The sequence below is a fragment of the Choloepus didactylus genome, chromosome 5 (assembly GCF_015220235.1).
Source record: "Choloepus didactylus isolate mChoDid1 chromosome 5, mChoDid1.pri, whole genome shotgun sequence".
Taxonomy (NCBI): Eukaryota; Metazoa; Chordata; class Mammalia; order Pilosa; family Megalonychidae; genus Choloepus; species Choloepus didactylus.
In genome coordinates this window covers 109646043-109670768 of record NC_051311.1, presented here as the reverse complement: position 1 = coordinate 109670768, position 24726 = coordinate 109646043, and the positions used below count along the sequence as shown (strand labels likewise).

General features: G+C 37.2%; 1 protein-coding gene across 3 annotated transcripts in view; it reads left to right on the top strand.

The window, feature by feature from the left end:
* CDK6 (cyclin dependent kinase 6) overlaps window positions 1–24726 on the top strand; it is a 234551-nt gene that overhangs the window by 194693 nt on the left and 15132 nt on the right. For all 3 annotated transcript variants that reach the window (XM_037836667.1, XM_037836668.1, XM_037836669.1), the window contains exon 6: window positions 22535–22585. In XM_037836667.1, coding sequence (XP_037692595.1) covers window positions 22535–22585 — 51 coding nt within the window. The remainder of the gene's footprint in view (window positions 1–22534; window positions 22586–24726) is intronic.

Genomic DNA, 24726 nt, shown 5'->3' with positions numbered 1-24726 from the left:
TGGACCATTTGGACCAACAACATATTCAACAGCTTATAAGATTTTACCCCATACCATAAGTATTTTTCTCTCTATTATTTCTCATAATCCCTACTTACTCCTCATCATTCCCCCAAATGTCCTATTTTTCTGCCTCTATGCCTTTGTCCATGCTGTGCCATCCACCATCAGTTCCTTTCGTCTTTTTTTTTTTTTTTTCTCCTGCTTGTCTTGCCTTTATCTGGTTCTTTCCTCAGAGACTAAGTTAAAATTCTCTCCTCCTAAGGCTTTCCATAAAACTTTGCATTCCGTTTTTCTCATATTGTAGGCTTTTGTGTCCATGCCTTGCCTTCCCTCCTCTTAATGCTTAATCTCTTTGAGGACAGGGTAGCATCTTGTTCATCTTTCTGTACCCCACATGGCACATAGCAGGCATTCATTGCATGTGATTCAGAGGTCACTTCATTTAGAGATGAGCATGAGGCATTTTAAATACAGGCTTCAGAGCAGGATGGTCCAAGGTCCACACTGGATCTCAGACCCTATGCGTCCACCACAGAAACAGGACTGGGTCAGGCATTCTGTAGAGGTCTGAGCCCTAGGTCATCGTCATAGGTAACATCAAACCTGAGAAGAATTCAGAGTCAGAAGCCTAGGACCTGGGCTACTGGAATTCTACATAGAACCTCAAGCCTGGGTGCAAAGCTTGAACTTAGGTCACAGCAAACTGGGCAGCATGGCCAAATGACTCAATACTGAAGTAATGACTAATTGTCATAGGGCCCCTTATGTCTCTTCCCTTCTACACCACCACAAGCACCACAAAGGCTAGAACCAGTCCTGGAGTGTAGCAAAAGACTGAACATACAAGTGAGCTGCAATGAGAGAAACTGGACAGGGCACTCTGGGGAAGGGTCTCCTAACTCCACAACAGGGAGAAATTGGGATCTTCTGCCCAGGTTTTCTTTGCTTTCCATAGTAGCTCACAGAATTCAGAGTGCTCTCCCCTCTCTGTGTTGGCCCTCATAGACAGTCTTGTTCTGAGCCACAGGAAGAAGTATCTCACACCAGCTCACAGGGAAACTCCAAACAGTCAGCAGTAAGAAACTCAATCGCAGATGAAAATGATTATGTCTCACCATTCATCTATGCACAGTTTTCTGAGAGGGAAACCAGGAGACATTTGATTATAAGATATTAATTGAACAGAATGTCCTTTTAACTGTTCCCTTTCATATCTGGTGCTGTGTCACCTGCTCACTGGTTTAGATCGAGAAGAGAGCAATGATTTATGCATTTAATGATCTTCCGGATGTAATCGCCTTTTGTATTTCTTTGTAAGGCAGTCCCCTCCCACCCACCCCACCCTCATTCCTCAATCTCAGTTAGAACTCAAAGAAGACCTCCATTTGTTTTGATATTTCTGAACCTTCTAGGGTCAGTAATCTGGACTTTTAAAATAATCCTACTTTTTATATAATGTTTTTTTTAAAAAATAGCATGTATCATGTTCATTTAACAAAAGTAATGCATGGTTATTGTAGAACATTTTGAATATATAAGTAAAGAGTACAAGATAAGCCTGTAGCATCTTGTTGTACTAGAAGGTAAGGAAATGAAAAAAAAAAAGAATGGGAACGTATCAAAAGGACTCAGAATTTAACTTCAAAGAGCTCCCACTGGACAAAAGTGAAGCAATTTGAGCATCAAAATAAATAATGGCAGTAATGGATTATAATCCATTGACTATCAAAATCTGTGAGTCTACAATAAATAGATAAATAGGACAGAAAACTCTTTTATACTGTAGAATGTCCAGAAATAAATGTAGAATGAATGATGGAGTTAGAAAGTCATCAATGGATGCTAAAACTAGTGAGTGAAAGTATGACAAGGATCAGAATATTTATATAGTCTCAAAATATCTCCCCACAAGATACTTATAAAGGGGAGGAGGGGGCACAAAGAAGAAGAAAGGAAAAACCATATGCCAACATCCAAGTGATGACCATTATTAAAGTTTTAAATGGGTGTCTTTCTATTGTTTTTCCTGTCCATACAACATTTTAATTTTCTTACAAAAATGGGATCATACTTCTCTGTAAACTCCTTTTCTCATATAAAAATATATCATGATCTTATTTGTATTTAAATAATCCCCAGCACATAATAGGAATGTAGTAAATAAACATTTGTTGAATGAATGAAATTTGCAAGGCTGTTTTAAACAAGGTTTTTGTATATACTCTTGTAATTAAAGTTTTCCATGTTCCTTTGATTATTTCCTTAGTACTAATTCCCAAAGTGAAATGATGAGGTAAAGAATATTCAAGATCCTGAAACCTTTGCTACATGGAGCCAAATTACCCTCCAGAAAGATTTTTCTACTTTATCTTCTCAGAGAGTGGTGTAGGAAAAGCATGCCTTTCAATACATTTTTAAAGAGAAGAGTGAGATTAATGGGTGTGAAACATCTAGCTTAGGACCTGGCAGTCATCAGTCAGTAAATAATAGTTATCACATCCTCTTCTTTGTGTGTAGGTTAGATTTTGTCAGGACCAAAACCTGGGAATAACTAACAGTTTATGCTATATAATGGAGTTTTTGTTAATGCCGAAAGCTGTGAGTTGGAATAGAATCTAATTTTAGGTGAGCCAGTCATATACCATATCATATACCATACCATCCTCTTTTTATATCTACTGAAATAGCCTGTCAGCCTCACTAGGCCTGGAGTCTGCTAGTGTCAAGGTAAATGTTAAGTGAAAACCTGGTTTCCATTTGTAATAAACCAGCATTGAGCACCACTGTTACCTGCACAGAACCTCCTAAGAGGACCTGCTCCATTTGAACCTTGATGCTGGATAACACACTTGAACACCAGCCTCCAATGCAGTTTCCACAAGTGGATGCGGCAAGGTACAGGATACTTACACACCCCATGGGCAGCTGAGCAGTTAGCCCTCTTACGCTAACTGGTACCCGTGGCAATCCTTAACAGCTGCCTTAAGCCTCCATCTTGTTGGGGCAGGGGTGTATTTTATCTCCTGAACCATATACTATATGGATTATTAAGGTGAATCAAGAAGAGGCTATTCGGAGAAATAACCTTTAGATTCAAAAGAAGAGCAGTCAGTAAAATCATTATTTGAATTCGCTGATATTTTCCCTTTTGTCTTTCACTGGCTAGCATGTCCTTAAGTAATGACAGTTGAGCTGATTGAGAGACGTTAGTCAAATCCAGTCACAGTATTAATCTGTGGTTGGAAATGACTGTTAAAGTAAGTGCCAGGCTATTCAGTTGTGGTTTTTCTTCTAGCTTCCAATCCTGCCAGGCTTCCAGCAGGAGGAATAGAGGCTGTGGTAAAGGAAACCGTTGATAAACGAAAGAAACCAGAAACTGTCACTACCCATAACAACAAAACAAAACAAAAAAAAATTTAGACAAAAGAAGAGGAAAAAAAGGAAATTGTACAAAGCAGTTTAAACGTGCAGTCTGATGTGTTCATTGGTAGATGTGGCTAGCATGGTGGTGCCCCAGGCACAGACTCCAGTTTTCCAATGAGAACAGGAAGGCTCTAAGGACCAAATCCGTGTTCTCCAGTTATACTGCTGAGCAAGGAAGCTTTTCTTGAGGGAAGAGAATGACTGGAGTTTAATTGAAGCTCTTTTTGTCAATTTTCCAGCATGCTCCTTACACCACTAATACACAAAGGAACCTGGGGTCTGGTCACCAAACTATATCAAAAGACTCTACCCCATAATACTCTTCACTGAATTTTCCAGAACAAATGTTCAATAATGTTATCAAGAAATGCATGTTTTAACCAAGATGTGCTTAGCAGTAAATCTGTCTCCTATTTGCTTGTTTTATTTCAAGAACTTTGGACCAGCAGCTCTCCATGTGTGTTCATCAAAGCTCTGAGAATTTTTTTATACTTAAAGACCGTTCAGCAAATCTGTATTCAGTGAACTGAATAATTAAATGGATCTATAGAGAGAGAGAAGATATAAGATCCAGTGGTGCATCCAGGAGAGTCTAAACATAGTACACCTGAAGCGTTTTGATACCTCCCAACATGAAAATAGCTCTTTTATCAACAATTCTACCATATTTTGGTATTTCTAAGTTGTGCATTTTTTTTCACATTTTATTATTCTATTATTTCTAAAATCTAGATGTATATTGCAATCAATTGGTAGCATCTTAGATTTGATGAAATATGGTGTTCTCCTTGAAAAGCAAAAGTTAGTAATTTTGTGGTATCCAATGACTAGTTAATTCTGGGTGTCAAAAGACATTTTCAAGCACTGTTAAGGAAAAATGCATTTAAATTGTGGACATGTTAGTATGCTAAGTAGTGCTTTTCCTTGGGATCATTCAAGGAACTTCAACTCTGAAAGTTAGCGTTGCCCTCACGGATCACAGCCTGTCAAGGGCAGAACAGGACTGGAGCCCATGCCCAGCCGGGAGGGTCAACACAGGGTGCATTTTCCTGTCCCCTCTCAGAACCCTGCCTTACAAAGCAGGACTCAGTGAGGCAAACCCCACATTCGCTCTGAAGCATCCTTCTATCTGGGCATTGGCAGAAGTCCCAAACAAGTGGGTAAAAGTACAAGGAAAGTTCAGCCTCAGATGAGTGGATCAGTAAAACATGAGACAGTAAAACCTTGTTCAGTGTTGGGACATGGGATTGGTGGGACAGTGTTACTCAGAGGCTCTGAGCTCTGGTATCAAGGTAACCTTCCTTCTTTCAGGTGCCAGGTTTATCTTTCTAAATATACCATTTAAAAAAAATAATATTGATACTAGTAACATTATAATGCCAAAGGTATACTAAAAGTTTAGTTTTAAATATTTTTGGTAAATTAATTTAAAGAAGCAGTTAGATTACCATATTAAAAATTGAAGTGTCTATTATACCTTTTACCATGCAAAAGTGAAGAAATCTAAAATGTGTGTCAGGTGCTAAAGTTATACAAACTTTTTTTTTTTTTACACAAACAATTTTAAAGTGTATTTTATGAGCAAAGCATACAATACGTATTACTGAATTATACCAACACTGGTTATTTGTAATAGTAAATCCTTTTACCTGTAATGCTTTGTAAATTTTAAAGGGCTCTAATTAATTAGCTAAGACCAGCATAGTACAGACTTCTAATTTTTAAAAATTTATTTTGAAGCTCATTTTGTGCTTTCTCAAGTAATGATAATCACCCTGTATGTGTACCATTGTGTGTTCTCTTGGCTGCTAAGAAGTAGATGTTAGAGGTTTAAAATTTGTTCTTAATTTAACTTAAGCCTCAGTTCAAACCTTTACAGTGAGGATAATGAATTAAATAAGACTATATACATACATACATACATATATATATATAGGTGCTTGATAAATTTTGCCTACTATTATCAATAGCTGTCAATGTTGAAGATAAGTTACCTACTCAACATTTTTAATGTTACACTGGTTTTTATCTACAAATTTCTTATAAATAAGGGCCACAAGATTAAAGTGTAATATACTTCCTTAAAATTTCTTTCGGAGTTTTAATCTAGCGCAAAGTAGTCAGAAGTTCTTTGATATGTTGAAAGAATTTAAATCCCATTTTCGAGGAAATTGTGTCCTCGGTTACAGTGCCAAGGCTACCAGTGACAATCAGGAATTCTAGATGTTCAGTAATTATCCTTTATGTTAGAAAGTAGACATTTGTTTTCCTTAAAATCTAAAAACTGACCAGAGTGTTTTTTGAATCCAGAAGCAATGTTTGGGTAAAATATTCAGTTGTCATTTAAATCTTAAATTCAGTTAAGAGGTATATGAAACCTCATGTAAACTGACAGCCTCCTCTGGCAGCATAGCCTTAAGTATATAAGAAATGGCCCCGCCCCCCAAAGTTTTTTTTTTTTTTAACTTGTCTAGAGAATGTAATATAAATGGATTACAAATATAATCATATGCTCAGAGCCCACTCATTCTTATACATTCATTTGTTTAATAAGTAAATGAAGTATTACTTTGTCCTGAGACCAAAGATTGACTAATATTTGTGTTGTGACATTTTAAAAATGTGCTATGATAGATTGCATTTAAATATATGATAAAATAGTATTGATAAGAGATCATGATTTACGATACTGATTCCAGCTCCAGCACATCACATTTATCATGTATGATTGTGTCTGTGCAAGTTACAAAAATTTCCTGATCCGTAGTTTCCCATAAAATGAGGATTAATCCTGTGTTTCAGGGTTGTTGGTAAGAGTTAGAAAAAATGAGTATTTCCTATAATTCATTAACCAAAATTTCATTAAGGAAAGCCATCTGGCTGTGTTGGAAATTGAGAAGTAGAAATTCATAGAAGTATTAACAATGATAAACGTGAATAAAAATGTTCAAACTCATTACTGATTGTTTGAACAATAATTTATCAGTGCATTGGTGGGGGGGTATAATTTATTTACTGCTATATTCCTAGCATCCAGAGCAGTGTCTGACATAATAGGCACTCATTAAAATTTCTCAGAATGAGGAAGGAGTGAACAGAATACAAAACCTCAGGCAAGTCATTTAATATCTCAGGATCTCATTTTTTTCATCAATACAAGGAAAAGACCACATTCAAGCTCAGTTGATGGAGGAGAGGGGGAATGGGGTAACCGATTCGCTTCACTGCCCTGGACACTGAATTGGGTAACACATTTTTCCCGTATTTGTCATTTTCCTGACTGCATCATCTTTCAAGTTTCCTGACTTAGTGATCTTTGTAAGTAGCACTGCAGAATATCACAGTTAAATTGAATCCATAGATAGGACCAAAACAATGGCATTGAATTTTCCTTGCTTATTTAGATATAGTGAAACAAGAAAAAGAATACACAAGTGGGGAAAAGAAAAAGGTGGTATAGTGTAGAGCAAAAATGACTAACTTTGGAATAAGATTCATTATACTTGCTGTATGGTTGGTGACATTACCTTGAGCAGGCTAATTTTACTTCTCAGCAGTTCTGTTTCATTCACATAGTTTATTATTTTCATAGCGCATCCATGATATAGAGTGGAACAGAAGCTATGGTATGTTTTTTGTTTTTTGTTTTTTTTTTTAAACAAATGAGCACAGGTTAAGTAGCTGGCTTGCACTCAGTGACTTGTTAATCAGTTACAGAGCCAGCATTAAAAGCTGGGTCTCCTGACTTCTGGTTTATATTCCTTTCCATTACACATAGCTAAATCCTTCTATTTTATTCTAAAGTCCCTGTAGGGGACACAACTAGATTCCTGCCCTGTTCTAGAAATTGCATTGTTACCTGACAGGCTGGTCTGCCAGGGTAACCATTTTTGTATATTTTAGGACTGAGTTTAATCACTTTTTTTCCCCAAGGGGAAGTGGCAGTAAATCATCCACCAAAAATGAAGCCTTAACTGCTAAATTCTACTTGGTCGGTGCTTTCCCAAGGATGATCCAATGCGATGAGTCGTCTCTCTGAGTGCTTATTAACACATTATTTCTCTTTTTTACGAACCCTTAATGCTTTTGGTTACATGTTTTTTAACCTTCAGAGTGTTCCTGGGAGTTCAGTCTTCTCACTATGAATATAAAGCAGACTCTACTTCATCCCCTAATGTCCTCTTTCCCTTTTGCTTCCTCCATTCACCAACATGATGGATCTAGCTTCCAAGAAAACACAAAATTAAATGATTTTGATTTAATACAACGTTTGGTATCTGGATTCCGAGCTCTTAGAAGAGAATTCTGAATTGTTTGCATGGGGCATTCATGGTATGAAACAGTAGACTAATGTAAACAAATGCATGGGACCTATATCAAGAAAACTATGACACTTGATTGGGAGACATAAAAGAGGTATGTAGAGGTAGAGAATATTTGATTACTTGTTCCATTTTCCTAAATGAGAAAATTGAATATTGTAAAGATGTAAGAGTTTATAAATTAATTTATAAGTTAATGCAAGTCCAGTCAGAATCTCAGTGGAATTTTCCAAATGCGTTTGGAAGAGTTAAATTGGTGAAAATAGCCAAATAGTTTTTGTGAAAGAAGAGTTATGAAGGGAATCTTCCACCACCAGCCACTAAAATGAGTTGTGCAGTCACACTAATAAAAACAAGGTAGGACCATCAGAAGGGACAACATTAATGGAACAGAATAGAAAGACCCCAGTTTAGAAAATAGTGTTATTCATCATAAATCACAAATCTGGGAGAATATGATAGCTTGTTCACTAAATTAGATAGGATACTTGGTCACCTTGATGGAGGAAAAAAAAAAGACAACTGATGAGATTCTCGCTATTCCTTACCAAAGAACAAGTGACAGATAGCTTAAAGAGTTAAATATTAAAAATGAAACCATAAAAAGATAAACAAAAAAACTGTAATAAATATTTATGGCCCTAGAAAAGGGATAGACTTTGAAAGCATTAAAAAGTCACAAATAAAAATATTAATATAGTTGATTATATATAAAAAATGGAAAACTTTTTTTCATCAATAACAATGAAAATACTATAGACAAAGTTAAAAAGTATATGGTAATCTTGAATAAAAGCTAATAATTATGACAAAGGTATAATATCCTTAATGAATAAAGAGCTCTTAAAATTAATCGGTAAACTACTAGCACAACCAGTATGCCTGTACCACTTTTATAGCACATCATGTACATGTCTCAGTGCTGAGTGGGTTTTGTAAACAGACTACATGTCAAATGACACGAGAGTGAAAGAAATTCAGATACTAAGTTCCATTCACATATTCTTTGTTCAGAGGCGGTTAAGGAAATTACACATTATGTTATAAATACTCAGGACAGTTTGTCCACAATGACACTTCCATTTCCTAAAATGAAACCCTCACTGGCTCACAGGGAGGAAAAAAGGCTGGCTTTGTTAAGCAGCTTTATTTCAACAAGTACATCCATATGGTCAGAACCTTCTCTGATGAGTCATCCACAGTTGTCAAACACCATCTTTCCTTTGTTTGACCCATGCAGAAATAAGGTCTGTGGAAGCTAAAAGTGCAAGAGTCTGAATCATTTAATTGTATTTTACTGTTCATATCTGAATCTACATCCATCACAAAATTGCATTCTTCACTCACATATCACTGAAAAAAATCCCAATGGGTCTGTTTTGCTTAGATAGTCTGTGAAATTTCTAAGGAATGTTGTGGTCTTTGTTTCCGGTACTAAATTGTTGTGTTATCAGACATTATTGGTTTCCCCCCAGAATTTACGGGTAGGAATATTTATGCATACAGACTACCAGTTGTCTTTACATTCATTTTAAAAAGAAAGAGCTTACCACTGCTCTCTGTCATATAAACTGGCAGGTGAAAATGTGTGTGCAAATAATGTTTTAATGTGTCCTTTTTTCAAAGAGGCTTGAGTTGTATTGTCACAGCTTTTTACAACTGCTAACCACTGGCTGTCTCTTTATGCTTTTTTCAAACCAAGAACTACTCAGCCAGGATTCACATCCTGCTGTGGGTTATGGTTCCATCTTAATTTGTTTGAGCAAGAAAAGATCCTTAGAGATACCGTTTCATCCATTTGTATATAAAAAGAGAAAAGAATGAAAGTGATGCCACATGATTTCTTTCTATTTACTGTTCTCTGTTTTTCCAGTTTTCTACAATGCATTTTGTAATCAACCAAATATTTCATTATTTTTTAAATACCCACCCATCATTAAAAATATAAATAAACCTTTTTAAAAATTAAGCTGACTTTTGGGTCAATAAAATTTTATCCTAACAAAATAAATGCTAACTTTCGTTGATTGATTTCTACACTAATCTCTCAATACTAGAGACATATGTGGGCAACATCATTGACATTCAAGGGCCAGCACATTTGTATGCTTAAGCAGATTTTTCTTTCTTTTTTTTTTTTTTTTTAAGGAAAAAATGAAGAAGACGGTCTTCTACTGTTTGGACTATTTTTAACCAATGATTGAATTCAATTTGAGGATATTTTTGGATCATTTGTAATACCCTATGAGTGATATTTTGGGTTCCCTTTTAAGCAGAGCTATTTTTTTTAAATACTTCAAACACTTTCATTTCAGAGAATTCTGATTAGTTTTCCCCAAAATGAACAGTAAAACCTTCAACCTTGGAAAGATGTCATTTTGATAACAGCTGACTGATGTCAGTATTATGCGATGTTTGCAAGAGAACACATACGCATGTGAGCATCAGGAGAGATGATCATATAATTATTTACTTGAAGACTACACACACAAAACAGCCCATAAAACTCCCTGTGGCAAAAACATTGTGTCAAGGACAAGACTAAGGGATTCAGAAATGAGTAAGTGTCTCTCAAAATAAAAAGTGACTTTGAAAGCCACCATTTTGTTACTTAATATATGTAATATTTGCTATTGGGGTATGTCTCTATTAAAAATGTTCTGGCTTTTATTCCATTTGTGTTGCTTTGATATCAGCTTCTCAGAAAGAGAAAACTTGATTTCACTTAGATCACCTTGACTCACTTGGTTAGTTTGTTTTCAGTGTGATACATTGCTGGTTCATCTCAACATGCTCTCCTGCACCTAGATGGTGCTTCAGAATCTTCCAGAACCCAGCATGCAGCCTGTCACTACCAATCACTCAGACTGGAGAACAGATGATTCTGTTTCTCATCCTAGATATGTAGGTAGCTCTGCTTCTAAAACACTTTATTGTTGATGCCTCTTTAAATCGTATACTTCCTCAGGCAGCCATGTAGGCTAAGATAGGCAAGGCTCTTTCTCTGCAACAGAGGCAAAAAGGACATAGTTTTAGAAGATTGTTTGCCAATTTTGAGTAATAACATCTTGAATTATGATATGAGGAGGGAGCTACCTTGGGTCTTAGTCCCTTTCATAATAGCAGCAAGTTATTAAGAGTAAAGAGAATGAAATCTCTCCATTTCGACCACCTTGGGTCTTAATGGTTTGAGAGATGCTTGTCTGATTTTTTTAAGAAGCCCTTGGAAATAACAAAGAATTCTCTCTCTGTCTCCCCCCACCCACCCTTTTTTTTTAATTCCCTCTTCTACAACCTCCTATTCTGGGACTCCTGGACACGGTGACCAACCATCCCACTTTGTCCAGGACGGGGGGTGTCCCAGGTCACAGTGCTAAAACCAGGACCACCCCAGGTAAACTGGGTTGGTTTGCACCCTACTTCTGGGCACTACCCTAATGGCTAGGTATTGAGGAACCAGATGCTAAGGTTCTTACTCACAGAACTATTGGAGCCTTTCTTTCAGTCCCAGGGAGACAGACCATGAAACAGGACTAGGAGTTGTGAAACAAAATGATTTTATTACAGGGGATGATGAGGGTCCAGTTCAGTTGAGTGATGTCTCTAGTTCACAGTTCTTCTGCAGAGTAAAGGTAATTGATGAACCCTGAGCCCAGTTAATAATCAAAGCCTAACTACTAAATTTCCAGCACTGATTTTGCCAGATGTCCATGATAATCTCTGACAATCTATTCTGTGTCTCCACACACCACCATCACCCTTGCCAAACCCACCTTAAAATAAAGTGGCTATTACAGCTAGACATTCCACAAGGCAGGAGGAGAGTCATCCAAGCTTGGTGCTTTTATGAAGGGACAGAAGACAGTATTCCCCAGAACGTTGGGCCTGGGATATCTGACTATTAAAGAAGTTTATTGTCTGTGGTGAGAAGGGTGACTCCCTTGACTTACCTCCGGTTTCTTAGTAGTAGTAAAGGTTTCAGCCATGTAAAATATAGCTTCTTAGATTTTACTTAGATTTCTTTGCTATCAAATGCAAAGTTGTTCAGTACTTGCTAGTCATCTGACTTTAGAGTTAAAATTAAAATGCAATAATATAGTTAGGAACGCAGCCCTTAGAAAGTGCTTAATATGTGATAATTCCTTTCCCTGCTTTAATAATTCCCCTGAGAAGTATGACTGGAGAGGAAAAGATAGGGAGGTTTTGGGGGAGTAGCAAGAATTATCAGAAGGTTTGTAAAACGAATCCTTGGATCTCAGACACACACAGAGACAAAGCATGCTTGTTTCTGCTGTGTGGACAAGAAAAGTGCCAGCAAAGCTTTCTAATTTTAAAGGCATGGAAAGTATATTGTATTCAGTAATGTGAGGAAGGATGAGATATCACTGGGAGAACAGAAATGAAATTCTTTAATTAAATAAGTATTTAAGAGGAATAACTATGCCTGGAAAATATTAGATACGTATTAGATATTTGTTGTGGTAGTTAGAAATGACTTTTTTATCTTAATGACTACTTAGGCTTCTTTAGTCATCTACTATATATAAAATTGACTAAGTCAGTCAATATATTAATTTGTAAGTTTTGTAATGTTCTCAAAATTTCGGGTGGTTTGCTGAGCTCTAGTTTAATTTTAATTCTCAATTTTGAAATGAAAAGTGGTGGGTTTTGTTTTGTTTTGTTTTGTTTTTCCCTCTCTCTCTCTCTCTCTCTCTCTCTAAAGGAAGTTACTCATAGTCCAGTAAATATGAGCGCTCTGTGGAGAAATAAATTATTCACATCTGGTAACAAGGAAGAATTAATTCAGCCATTTATTTTTAAGGAAATTACCAGACTCATGGTCCCCTTCTATGGACAGACAGGCCAGCACATTCTCTGATGTTTGTCATCCCATCTTTCCTGTCAGTGGCACCTCCTTTCCCTGGTAGAGGTTTACTTTGATTGGTCTCTGTCTCTGACAGAACTTCACCTCAGATTCTTCTCCATGCCACAATCCTTCGCCTTTATTACTTTGCTTTTTTCTTTCTTTCTGTGACCTTTCCATCCAGCCTTTCTTCCTTTCTTGATTCCTTTGTTTCTAGTGCCTCTTTCCCACTCCACACCCTCTTACTCTTTGTTTTACCTTTGCTACACCTTTTCTCAACACTTCTCTTTCTTTTTCTTCCAATGAGCCCATCCCTATCCTGCATACCTGAATGAAGTAAACACCTAGGGCAAAGTTCCTATCTTACATGCCTCTTGCTGCTTCTGTGATGGTTTGGGCAAGATGTTAGACCTAGGGGACTGTGCTGGTTTGTATGTATTATGTCCCCCAAAACACTGTGTTCTTTGATGCAGTCTTGTGGGGGTAGATGTATTAGTGTTGATTAGATTAGAATCCTTTGATTGAGTGTTTCCACAGAGATGTGACTCAATCAGCTGTGAGTGAAATGTTTGATTGGATAATTTCCATGGAGGTGTTACCCTGCCCATTCAGAGTGGGTATTAATTGGATCACTGGAGTTACATAAAGGAGTTCACAGACAGAAGGACCTCAGAGCAGCTAAGAGTGACATTCTGGAGAGCAACTGAGAGTGACATTTTGGAGAGGAGCTGCAGCCTAGACAGACATTTTGAAGACGACCATTGAAAGCTGATGCTCTGGAGAATGCCATTTTGAAACACAACCTGGGAGCAAGCAGATGTCAGTCACGTGCCTTCGCACCTAACAGAGGTTTTGCGGGTACCAATGGCCTTTCTGCAGTAAAGGTACCCTATTGTTGATGCCCTACTTTGGACACTTGAAGTGTTCAATTTGCTAATGCTGCCCTTAAGACTGTAACTTTGTAACCAAATAAACCACCTTTATAAAAGCCAATCCATTTCTGGTGTTTTGCATAATGGCAGCATTAGCAAACCAGAACAGGGACTAATTATAAATCAGCCCTGGTTTTAAAATACCCTTTCTATGCAGGCATATATTGTCAGGTGCCACAAACTATTTAAAACATAAAAATATATACAACCATTTAAATCAACTCTTGTTTTGGCTCTGTGTATGTATCGATTCTGTGTATGGATGTTTATTGCAGATAAACAAGCTGGCACTTGATTTCCTCAGGGATGAACCATGGAAGTGAATTTTGAGGTGGGAGGGACTGAAGTTGATGGGAAGAAGAGAGAGAAAGTCTTCTCCATAGGAGGACCACTAACTATTCAGTATGTATTGAGTGCCAATCACAGACAGACTGTGTGGTGAGTTACAGAACCAAGTAAGGGTTAGCCCTTCCTCAGAAGACTTCTAGTTAGGTTACAGAGACAAGTAATAAACATTGGGTTAGTATTGGAGTAGGAAATGAAGAGGTTAAGTGAACAGATCTTATACATGTAGTATATGGCAAGTAGTAATAGTTTTTTTCACATTTTAAAATAAGTGCTTATAAAATGATGAGGGCAGAAAAATAGAAAAATGAAGAAAACAGGCAAATCACCCATCCAGAGGAAAGCATAAGTAGTGTTTCATACATTGAAGTTTTTTGGCTTATTGTTTATTCCTAGTCTGATAAATTGGGTATTTGGGGAAATTTGAATCACATTGATAGGTTATTCAGAACTTTCAGAGCACATGCCTCCAGATAAGTACTTGATTGAATATATGGTAAAATAAAAACTTTTGTCACTACACTTTAATACCATTTACTTAAGCCTTTCATAAGACTAGGTTTGTTAGTAGTCTTTACCTGTCCTTCTGAATCTGTAATGTTTGCTTGGAAATACAATTTCTTAACTCTTCCTTTTTAACAGCTTTATTGAGATATAATTCACATACTGTGCAATTCACCAATTTAAATTTTGCAATTCAGTTGATTTTAGTATATCGATGGAGTTGTGCAACCAGCACAGTCAATTTTAGAATATCTTTTACCGCCCCAAAAGAAACCCCATAGCCATTAGCAGTCACTCCCCATTTATTCCCACACCCCCAGTCCTAGGCAACCAACAGTCTACTTTCTGTCTCTATAGATTCACCTATTGTGGACATTTCATATAAATGGGATTATTCAATATGTATTTGGTGACTGGTTAGCATAATGTTTTCAAGACTCATCCATGTTGTATCAGTACATTATTCCTTTTATGAGTGAATAAATATTCCATTGTATGGATATTCCACATTTTGTTTATCCATTCATAAGTTGATGGACCTTTAGGTTGTTTCCATCTGGGGTTATTATGAATAAATACTGCTATGAATATTCATGTACAAGTTTTTAGGTTGACATATTTCAACTCGGGTATATAGCTAAGATTGCTTAACTACCTCTTTTGCACATATTTTTCATTCTCAAATTTCAAAGACTTGTTTTGTGCATTAATTTTTTATTATAAATTAACATGTTTAAAACCAAACTGATTAGCTTCCACTGTCCTCTCCCTCCCCCCATCTTGCTTCACTTTCTCCGGCTATCTCATTTAGCCTGGCTTTCCTAATAAAACAAACTTAAAATCTTAACTTCTTCCGAGTCATGTTCAGTCTTTCTGATCATCTTCCCTTAAATGTTTTTGCATCTCTTCCCGTTACCTAATCCTATCTAGTTTAGGCCCTTGTCATCTCACTCATGCACCAACCTCCCAGTCAGCCTTCCTGGCTCAGTCTCCATCCATTCTGATTCACTCAATAAATCCTTGCTCTATTAATCTTTCTGAAGCACTGCTTCTTCTTTAATGCCTATTGGAGTCTGCCAGACCTAATTCAAAGATCAGCATAGCCACTTACTAAGCTGTATTTCCTTGGGCAAGTTACTTTACTTCTCATCTGTAAAGGGAAATTAATCAGACCACCTCCTAACATTGTAGAGAAGATTAAGTGAGGTGATGTAGGTAAAGTGCCTAGTATGGTTCTAGACATATATAAATAGAAGCAGTGATGATGATTAATAAGGAGAAGAAAATGATGATGAACAAACAATGAAGTGAATCTGAGCAAATTCTGTGACTGTACTGGGCTTCTATCACCACCGACCAGCAAAGTGAAATAAACTTCTCTATTTAATGATTCTTTGATCCTGGGTTCATATATCTACTCTCCAGAGAGGACGGAGTCGGGTCTTTCTTCTCTCTCGCTCGGTATCTCTCTCTCTCTCTCTCTCTCTCTCTCTCTCACCAGCACCCAATGCAGCCTTATATGTTTATCAAGTGATCTGTTTGCTAAGTATATTAAATGATTTTCCACTTAATCTGGTTATTTGAGTAGGTGGCAATTGTAAGATGGTAAGTTAACTTTTTTAACTTAACAAATAATCCTAGAACAGAACATGGGACTGAGAATAAAATCATACACATTTCCCTAAGTAATATTTTTGATGGGAGATTTTATGAACATGGAAAATTCCTCTGCTAATGAGAAAGTGTCTAAAGCATAGCTACAGGTCAAATGCAGGTTTTAGAGGGAGGTGTTCTATAGGATGACCCAGGACTTCCTTACCTTTTTATAGTACGATGAAAGTATTGTAACTAAATGGAATCTTTAATTTTCCATTATGCAAGAAGCATTTCCTTTCTATAACAGACATACCAGTATACATTGTTTATCTGCTAGATAATATACCCTACTTCTAAGTGCTATTTTCCACTGTTCAGTGAGATTATGAATGATATTTATATCATTGTTGTTTGTATAAAAAAATCATATAATCTGAAACCTGGTCCCCTTTGTAATTTGACACAAAGAAAATCCCTTTCACTGATAACAGGCTTTAATAGACTGTAAATACATATTTTTGCTTAAACTACATTGAGAAGAAAAAATAATATTGCCAATTAAGAATTAATTAATCTTTATTGAAAATTTTGACATTCATTCTTTAGAAAAATCTTTTCTTGATAAAGTTGCAAGAGTTGGAACAGGTGTAGTATAGGGAATATTTATGATTTGGGAGCCCACCGCATAGTGACAAATGGCCCCTTCCTTTCTTGTTCATATGAAATATGTTATCATCTTTGTGTAATTGTGGCCCAAGAACAAGGGAAATGAGTAAGCAAGTGAGTAAGAGAGAAAGAGTGTACATAGTTACCACTAGTTGTAGTGGTAGTCATAGGCATATTGTAGAAGATGATTTATGTTCATATTCTCACTTTAAGTTGAACCTGTGAGGTAGGTGTCATTATCTCCATTTTACAGATGATGCATCTAAGGTTCAGAGAGGTTAAGTGACTTTCCTAAGGTCATTCAGGGAGAAATGGCTGAGTAGGAATTCACGTCTGGGTCCATCCATCATCGAAGTCTGTGCCCTTTCCACCAGTCAACAAACATGCTGAAAAATGAGTATGTTAACCAACAAGGAATAGACAAGGGGGAAAATATTTAGGTTTAATATCTATTCAAATCCACAAGAGCATTAAGGAAAATCCTTGCTAAAAAACCACAAGAAACATACGTGTTTTGGTATGACAGTGTGTAAGGTAACATGAGAAGAGAATTCACCTTGCTATGGTTTGAAATGAATTCAATTTTGCCATTGTAGTCTGCAGTAATCTTCTAGTTATGAAAAAAATGCTATGTATAAATCAAAATGCATTTCTTTCATAAAGAGTTTATCTTATCAGCATTAACTATTATCAAGTATAATGTGAAGGGGGATATTTAAAGGAAATACTTGGAAATCACCTAAAATTCTCTTTCATTAAAACCAACAGCAGTGTTCAGTTTTCAGATATCCCCCCCTCCCCCAAATTGTTTATCTTGTCAGATAAATTGGTTTCAAAAGGGTGGCGTGGCAAAAGCCTTCCGGTAGTCTCCTCTGCAGTTTATGTGGGACTTCAAAATGGGAAGAGGCTCAAATGAATGAGAGTCAGAAAGAGGGCTCATACAATGAGGTATAATACTTCTAAGAAGGGAGTATGGAGAAAATCTTCTAAGGAAAAGGAGAATCATAAGCTAGGTGATGAGATTAGAAACTTGGATATCCAAGATTTAAAATGGGATCCAAGAAATTTAGATGCATCAAAGATCTTTAGCAGATAAAGTTTGTGCGCCATGACCCCCAAGCTCTTGGCTAAACAACTGGAAAGTCATGTAAAGTAGGTCATTAATTGTAGGTTTTGATACAGTAACAAAAAAATGTTCGAAAGCCACTGATATCAAGTAATGTCCTTGTGCTGGTTTGAATCTATTTTGTCCCCCATGAAAGCCATGTTCTTTAATGCAATCTAGTGGGGGCAGATGTATTAATCTTTTGATTAGGGTGGGACCTTTTGATTAGGTTGTTTCCATGGAGATGTGAACCACCCAACTGTAGGTGAGACCTTTTGATCAGATCATTTCCGTGGAGGTATGACCCCACGCATTCCAGGTGGGTCTTAATTAGATCACTGGAGTCCTTTGAGAAAGCTCATGGAGAGAAGGAGCTCAGAGAAGCTGAGAGAAATATTTTGAAGAGAAGCTAAGAGCAAACACAGACCCAGATGCTTAGAGACTCTGGGAGATGCAGACAGAAGGACATTTGGAGATGATAAGCTAAAAGATGAAGCCCAGAGTTTGCCACTGAGAAGCTAAAACAGGACTCCCAGATGCTTAGAGAGAAATACCACAGGAGTATTAAGCAGAGAGCTGAGAGAAGCTAAGAGAGACAGAAGCCCAGAGACATTTGGGAGAAAGCCGTTTTGAAAGGCAACCCAGGAGCAAAGGACCAGCAGACACCAGCCACATGCCTTCTCAGCTGACAGAAGTGTTCCGAATGCCATTGACCTTTCTTCGGTGAAGATATCTTCATGTTGATGCCTTAGTTTGGACACTTTTATGACTTTTTTGACCTTAGAACGGTAACTTTGTGACCTAACAAATCCTCTTTATAAAAGCCAGTCCATTTCTTGTATATTGCATGCTGGCAGTTTTAGCAAACTGGAACAGTCCTGTATAATAAGAGGATTTTTTTTTTTTAACATACTAATACATTAAAGCAGGTGCACAGTCTTTATTTTGGGATGTTCTTGGTGGGTGTAACCTTTTAACTGTATTATTCAACACCCCCCCCCCATGTGCATATAAAGAAGAAATATTTTTAAAGTATAAAAACAGGCTTCAGATTTACTACCCTTAGTAGAATATATATATAGCTAATTTTATATTTAAATAATTAGGTAAAAAGAATTAGTAAGTATGTCACCTAGTGGGCTTATGTCTAAAAACATGATACTGCTTAGTGTGGATCCTCTCCCTGCACTGACTCAGAAAAAAAAATGCATGGCTTTTGTCTTTTATGAGCCCTTGTCTTGTGGTAAACAGAGCATTCCTCTTCCATCCTCAGCCTTCTGTAAATATGTTCTAGAAATTCAAGGAAAGGTTGAAACAGAATTCAGAATTATCTTGGAACTCCTCACATTTTCTCTCTCTCCATCTCTACCTCAGTTTCAATCTTCCATTCTTTTTGTTTCTTTTATTATCTCCCATTTTGTTCCTTCAACCCTCTACTTCCTTCCAGCTCAGCTCTATGTCATGGTAATAAGATACCAGCCCAGTCCAACTCATGTTTTTTATGTATTTTTTAGCTGAATCATTCCTACAATTATAAAACTATTCAAGGCAGTAGAATTACACCCTCCCTCATCACTAAACCAAAGAAAATAATTGAAAATTTTGTTCATATTTGTCCACCTACAATATGCCATATATTATATGAATTTAAGGCTATTTAACTCAGCTAATAAGAAACGGGAATAATTACCCAAAATAACCTCAAGTATAATACAGTCCTGTGTATTTCCTCAGTACATGGTGTACACAGGTCACAGAATTGTTAAAGCCCAGATTTTTTTTACCATTGAGCCTTATTTAATAAAAGATTGTATCATATAAGGTCCCTGTGGTTGTCTAACTCTTACATTTCAGTATCCACCTACCAAAGTACACCCAAGATTTTATCCTGATGAAAGATTTCATTCTTCTTTGCATACATTGTACCTCTCCATGCTCATAATGTACATAGCATCTTCAATCATAAAACCAGCTCATACAGACTGCAGAATTTTCATCCAAAAATTGGATAAATTGTTCTAAGAGTTCGATCACATTCATGACCAACCTCTTGGTCAACTGAGAGTACTGGTTCCAGTTAGGCCTGTTCTAGCCGTTCATATGACCCATATCCATTGTCTTGTGACCATGTGTTTATGTCCCAAGATCCATTTTATAGGAGTTATTTACATGCAGTTAGCCAGATTAGTAGAGCCCAGAGTTGCAGGCCAGGTCTTCCTAAGGTGGTGAAAGTCATTCTGACCTATACACTGAATTGCTACCTCAGAGTTTCTGGTATTCCCCATAGCTGGTTTATCTGACTGTTCACACTTGCTTGCCATATTCCTTGTAAGTTAAAGGAGGTCGAACTGATGGGCCGTTTCTCACTTGAGTATGGTAAGCACATTTCATTTTGTGACCAAGTCCAGCCAGTAGGTACAGGTAAGGCTTCTGATTGCAGCATTGTGGTAGACTAGATGACCTGAAAGCCTTCTGCTCAGTCAGCTAATGTTAGATAAAATAAAACAAACATTTGTTTAAATGTATAGTGGAGCTAGCAAGAAAGTTAAGAATGTAATATTGCCAGGGACCAGAAATGAAAAGTGAGTTGAAAACTAAAACAAGTACTTGAGCCACTGATGTCACTGGGGGGCCGGTTCTCAGTGCCCACCTAGGGACAGGAAATGATCCTATGCCTCTGCCTAGGAGAAACATCCCTTCAGGTTAGGTTAGTCTGCTTTTGGTTGCTTACAGTTAGCCATGGCCTACCATATTTTTTATTTTAAACTGCTCCTTTATACTCAAAGGTAATTTCACCCATGCTTCTGTGGACACCAATCTTCATAAAAGGTGAGGGAGTTGGGATGGTACACAGGCATTTAACCAACTCATCAGATTACCTGACATGCTATATTCCCTCTGTGAACTTACTGACTGATGATGTACTGACTGACCACACGCTAATGCTCCAGCCATTTGAGATACATGCTCAACAAGCAGGAGTCAATTGTTTCTGTATCCAAACCTCATTATGCCAGTTATACTTTGTTTTTAATTTCATAATTTAATTTAATACTATGGAAACAGATGTGGAAAGTATGAAAAAGAAAGAGAACTATTGCTTCTGTGAAACCTAAGTTGAATTCTTTGGAAAAAGTAAAAAATTGTGTGTTGATTAAGGTGTGGGTAAAAGCAATAGAAAATTGGGCTGGGAGGAGAAATTAACGATCTAGAAGGGCCATCAGTCACTAAGTTTACAGAGAAAATAAAGAGTATCAGTTGATGTAGTAAGTTGCATTGTTCCTTGACAATATAATAATGTTAATTATTATGTTAATTAACAACACAATAATGAAGCATACAGACTCTGGGGCAAGACAGACTTGTTTTGCATTTCTTTCTACAATTTTTTAATGTGTCCTTAGGTTAGTCATCTCCAGTCTTCAGTTTTCTCATTTGAAAATGGGGGTAATAACTGGTACGTTTCCTGTAGAGTTTTTGTGAAGGTGAAATGAGATCATGTTTGGGGAGCAATTAGGACCAACCAAACATAAAATTAGCTTTTGAGAAATGGTAGCTATTAAGGTTCCATTTTCTGCCATTTCTTTATCAGTTTGTCTCTATTAGTGATGTTCTGTGAATTGCCACAAATAAATTCTTTTCCATTGCATTTGAAAATAGTCATTTTCAGGAATAATAATCTTAATAGAAACTAAGGTCGAGGAATTTTAAGATGTCTTCTAACAACTGAACTGCTATGAGTCTTCACAGGATTCTCCATGTGTGACCTATAGAGCAAGTTCATTTATTCATTGGGCATAGAAAATGTTCAAGAGGTCAGGTTTAAGGCTCTGTAAATTGATATGAAATATAAAAAACAAATGGGCTCTGATAATAGGCTATAAATATTTTTAAAAACACATTTGTTGTTGAAGAATATCTGTTTATGTCAGTCATTGAGCAAGAAATTAGGGAACATTTACTTGTGTACCATAGTTGTATATGGAATCAAAGAAAATATTTGTTAATGGAGCACCTGCTAACGTAAAGCAATAGACTTAAGAGTTAGGGGAAAATCTAGAGAAGTCCCTGCCCTCAAGAGGCATTAATCTACTTGGGGAAAACGCCAGAAATGTCACAAAGCGGGCTTGGTTAATTGCCAGTTAAATATTCAGTGTAGATGATGAGGACTATGCGTTCAGAGGAGGACACAGTTGCCTCTAAGCCCATAGTTAAGATTCTGAACTTGTAATGATTAACTACCATAAAATGGGGAGAAATGAATGTGGCATAATCAGAGAAATAGACCCAGAGGCTGCTCACTGCAGCGAGAACTAATTGACTGAGAAAGACCCATAAGGAAGTACTGTGATACTGAATGGTGAGGAAGGGGTGCTTTAAGGCCTGAGAAGGATCTGACTGAAAATGATTTCATAGAATTCCACATACCCATGATCCATGATCTCAGACAGGACAAGTGATGCCTTCCACCATGTCAGTGTGGTAGTAGAACTTTTAAACTTGAACCCATATATAATGTAGTTTTAATGATTGTGAATAGTATACCCATGCTTATAAAACCTGGGAGTCAGCTACCCCCAGGTGTTCATAAGAGATCCTTACCAGAAGTAAAATGAAGTAAACCTTCATTTACCAAAGAAAAGACATCTTAACTCGTTCCTTCTTCCCTACCCACAAATAATATTTTGCTTCCTGTTACAGGATAATAATGACAAATTTAATTGAATGGTCACCTGAGAAAATACCTTTTTTAAATGTATCTTTATTCCTTTAGGCCTCTTTTTCGTGGAAGTTCTGATGTGGATCAACTAGGAAAAATCTTGGAGTAAGTAATAACTATAATTTTACATCAGTGTCCGTAGTATTAAAACATTTACAGTGACTTTCCTCTGATGCTCATATGTTTATCTCTTGTCTTTCTTACCCAAGCTTCTGCTGCAGACAGTGTTACTATTTGTGTGGTGAGTGGGGACAGAGTAGAGGCACTGTTTTATGCAGAGCCCATCATGACATGTGGCCCAACTGCTCTGCTCTGGAAGCTTGTATGTTGCTTGTGTGGATCCTTTTGCTGCTCTTCTTTCTTCGCTTGGCTGAGCTCCAGTTCTATAGTTCAGATATATTGTCTGCCTGTGGTCACTTCAGATGCTCCTGCCCTCAGAGGTGGGCTGCTTGGTGACCTGAGAATCCAGTATGCTTTGTCCAGTGGGCTTCTGGTACTCATTGCATATCCTCAGTCACCCAGGATGGTATTGCATTTTGTTTTCCTGGGTGAAGGATGGTGTGCTACCCAATCTTACTTTTCTTTGGAGCACTGAAATAATGAAATGAAGATCCTAGTTTTAATCCTAGGTTTGTGACTAAATAAATTTGCAACCCTGAGCAAATCACTTAAAACACCCTGTAAAGGGTTTATACAGTGCCTGGCATGTAGTAAGTGCTTTAAAATATTAGCTATTACTATTACTGTAATTCATTATTGATTATTTAATCTTTTTGTTCCTTAACTCCATCTGAGAAATGGAACTTTGGACTTACATTTTCTTTAAGATCCTTTGTTGTGCTCAAATTCTTTGGTTTCAATTGTCTGTTACATAGCCCCTTGACAACTGAGGATATGTATGCTTTCATGTCTCTAGAATGTAGCAAGGCTTTTTTTCTCATAAAGCATGCCGTAGAGCATCCTTTTTGAATTCGTGCCTTTGCCAAGTCCCATCAGAATTGGGGTCAAGTAGAAAGAAAGTGGGAGTAGTAGACCAAAAGTAGCCCTGATCATTGCTCTGTGATACTTCACAGGAATCCCAGTCGTTTTTAGGATATTTGCAGTCTGTAAGGCTGCAAATAAATGCCCCTAAAAAAAACAGAATTATGTCTTTACACTATCTACTCCGGCCTGACTACTTAGAATAGTTGGGATAAAACTGAAACCTGACTTTGTTCTTTTGGTGACTGGAAGCAGTTCTAGGAGACTTCTGTTAATGCCAGTGCCACTGCTGAGTCAGACACCAGTAGCTTTAAGGCCTGCAAAACATTTGCCAGTTTTATTGTCAGAGGCTTCCCCAGTCCAGGGCAGCTGCCATTTGCTGCTGCTACTATGACCACTCCTGTAAAATAGATGAATTCCCCACAAAGCCTTGATGCTACTCCTCTGCTTCTGCATGTCAAGTTCTTTGATCATCCAAATATGAACTCCCATCTCTTCTTCCCCATGACCTGACCACTGACTTTGTTTTATGGCCTGTGATCTTGAAGATGGAACTGTGAAAGTTGGGCATACCAGTGGCCCTCTCTTAAAAGGAAAAACAGTCTTTACTGACACCAGCTTGCCAGACCTTGAAGGCAACCACCTGCTGTCCCTCACCAACACCACCTGGAAGTTCTCTCCTGCTCCAGCAAACTTACTGACATCCTTAGTACCCCTTAGTACATGAAGCCAGGGATACGGACCAGAAGCAACATTTGAAGAGCAAATTGTCTTGCTTCCAAGGGAAAGCCAGTTCCACTTCTGGCAAAGGCTTGGTGATCCTAAGTTGCTAGCAAAAAAGCAGCCAAGAAGTTGTATATATTTTGTGTCTTTAGAGCATCATTTTGCTTCTTGGTTTCTGGCAATGTTCTCTTTCCACTGAATGCATTACCTTGCCAAAGAAAAGGGACAATGCTGCACCCTAGTGCCACTTTTAAGGTACTTAAAAAAAAAAAAATGTCTGTCCCTGCCATCACTGCCATTTATAGGTTTTGTGCCATCGTCAGTCTTTCCAGTGTAAATGTCAACTTTTAAAGCTAATATTCGGCTATCCAAATAGTGACGCAAGCACTTTTTAATGGACCTATCAGAATTTCACAGCGCTCATATATGGACCATAAAAGTTCATTCTGGACATTAAACTGAATTCTTTTTTAAAGGGAAGCCATATTCACATAATCTAAAAGGGAAAAAAATTTCCGTGTTGAAGAAAGTTTATACTTTCA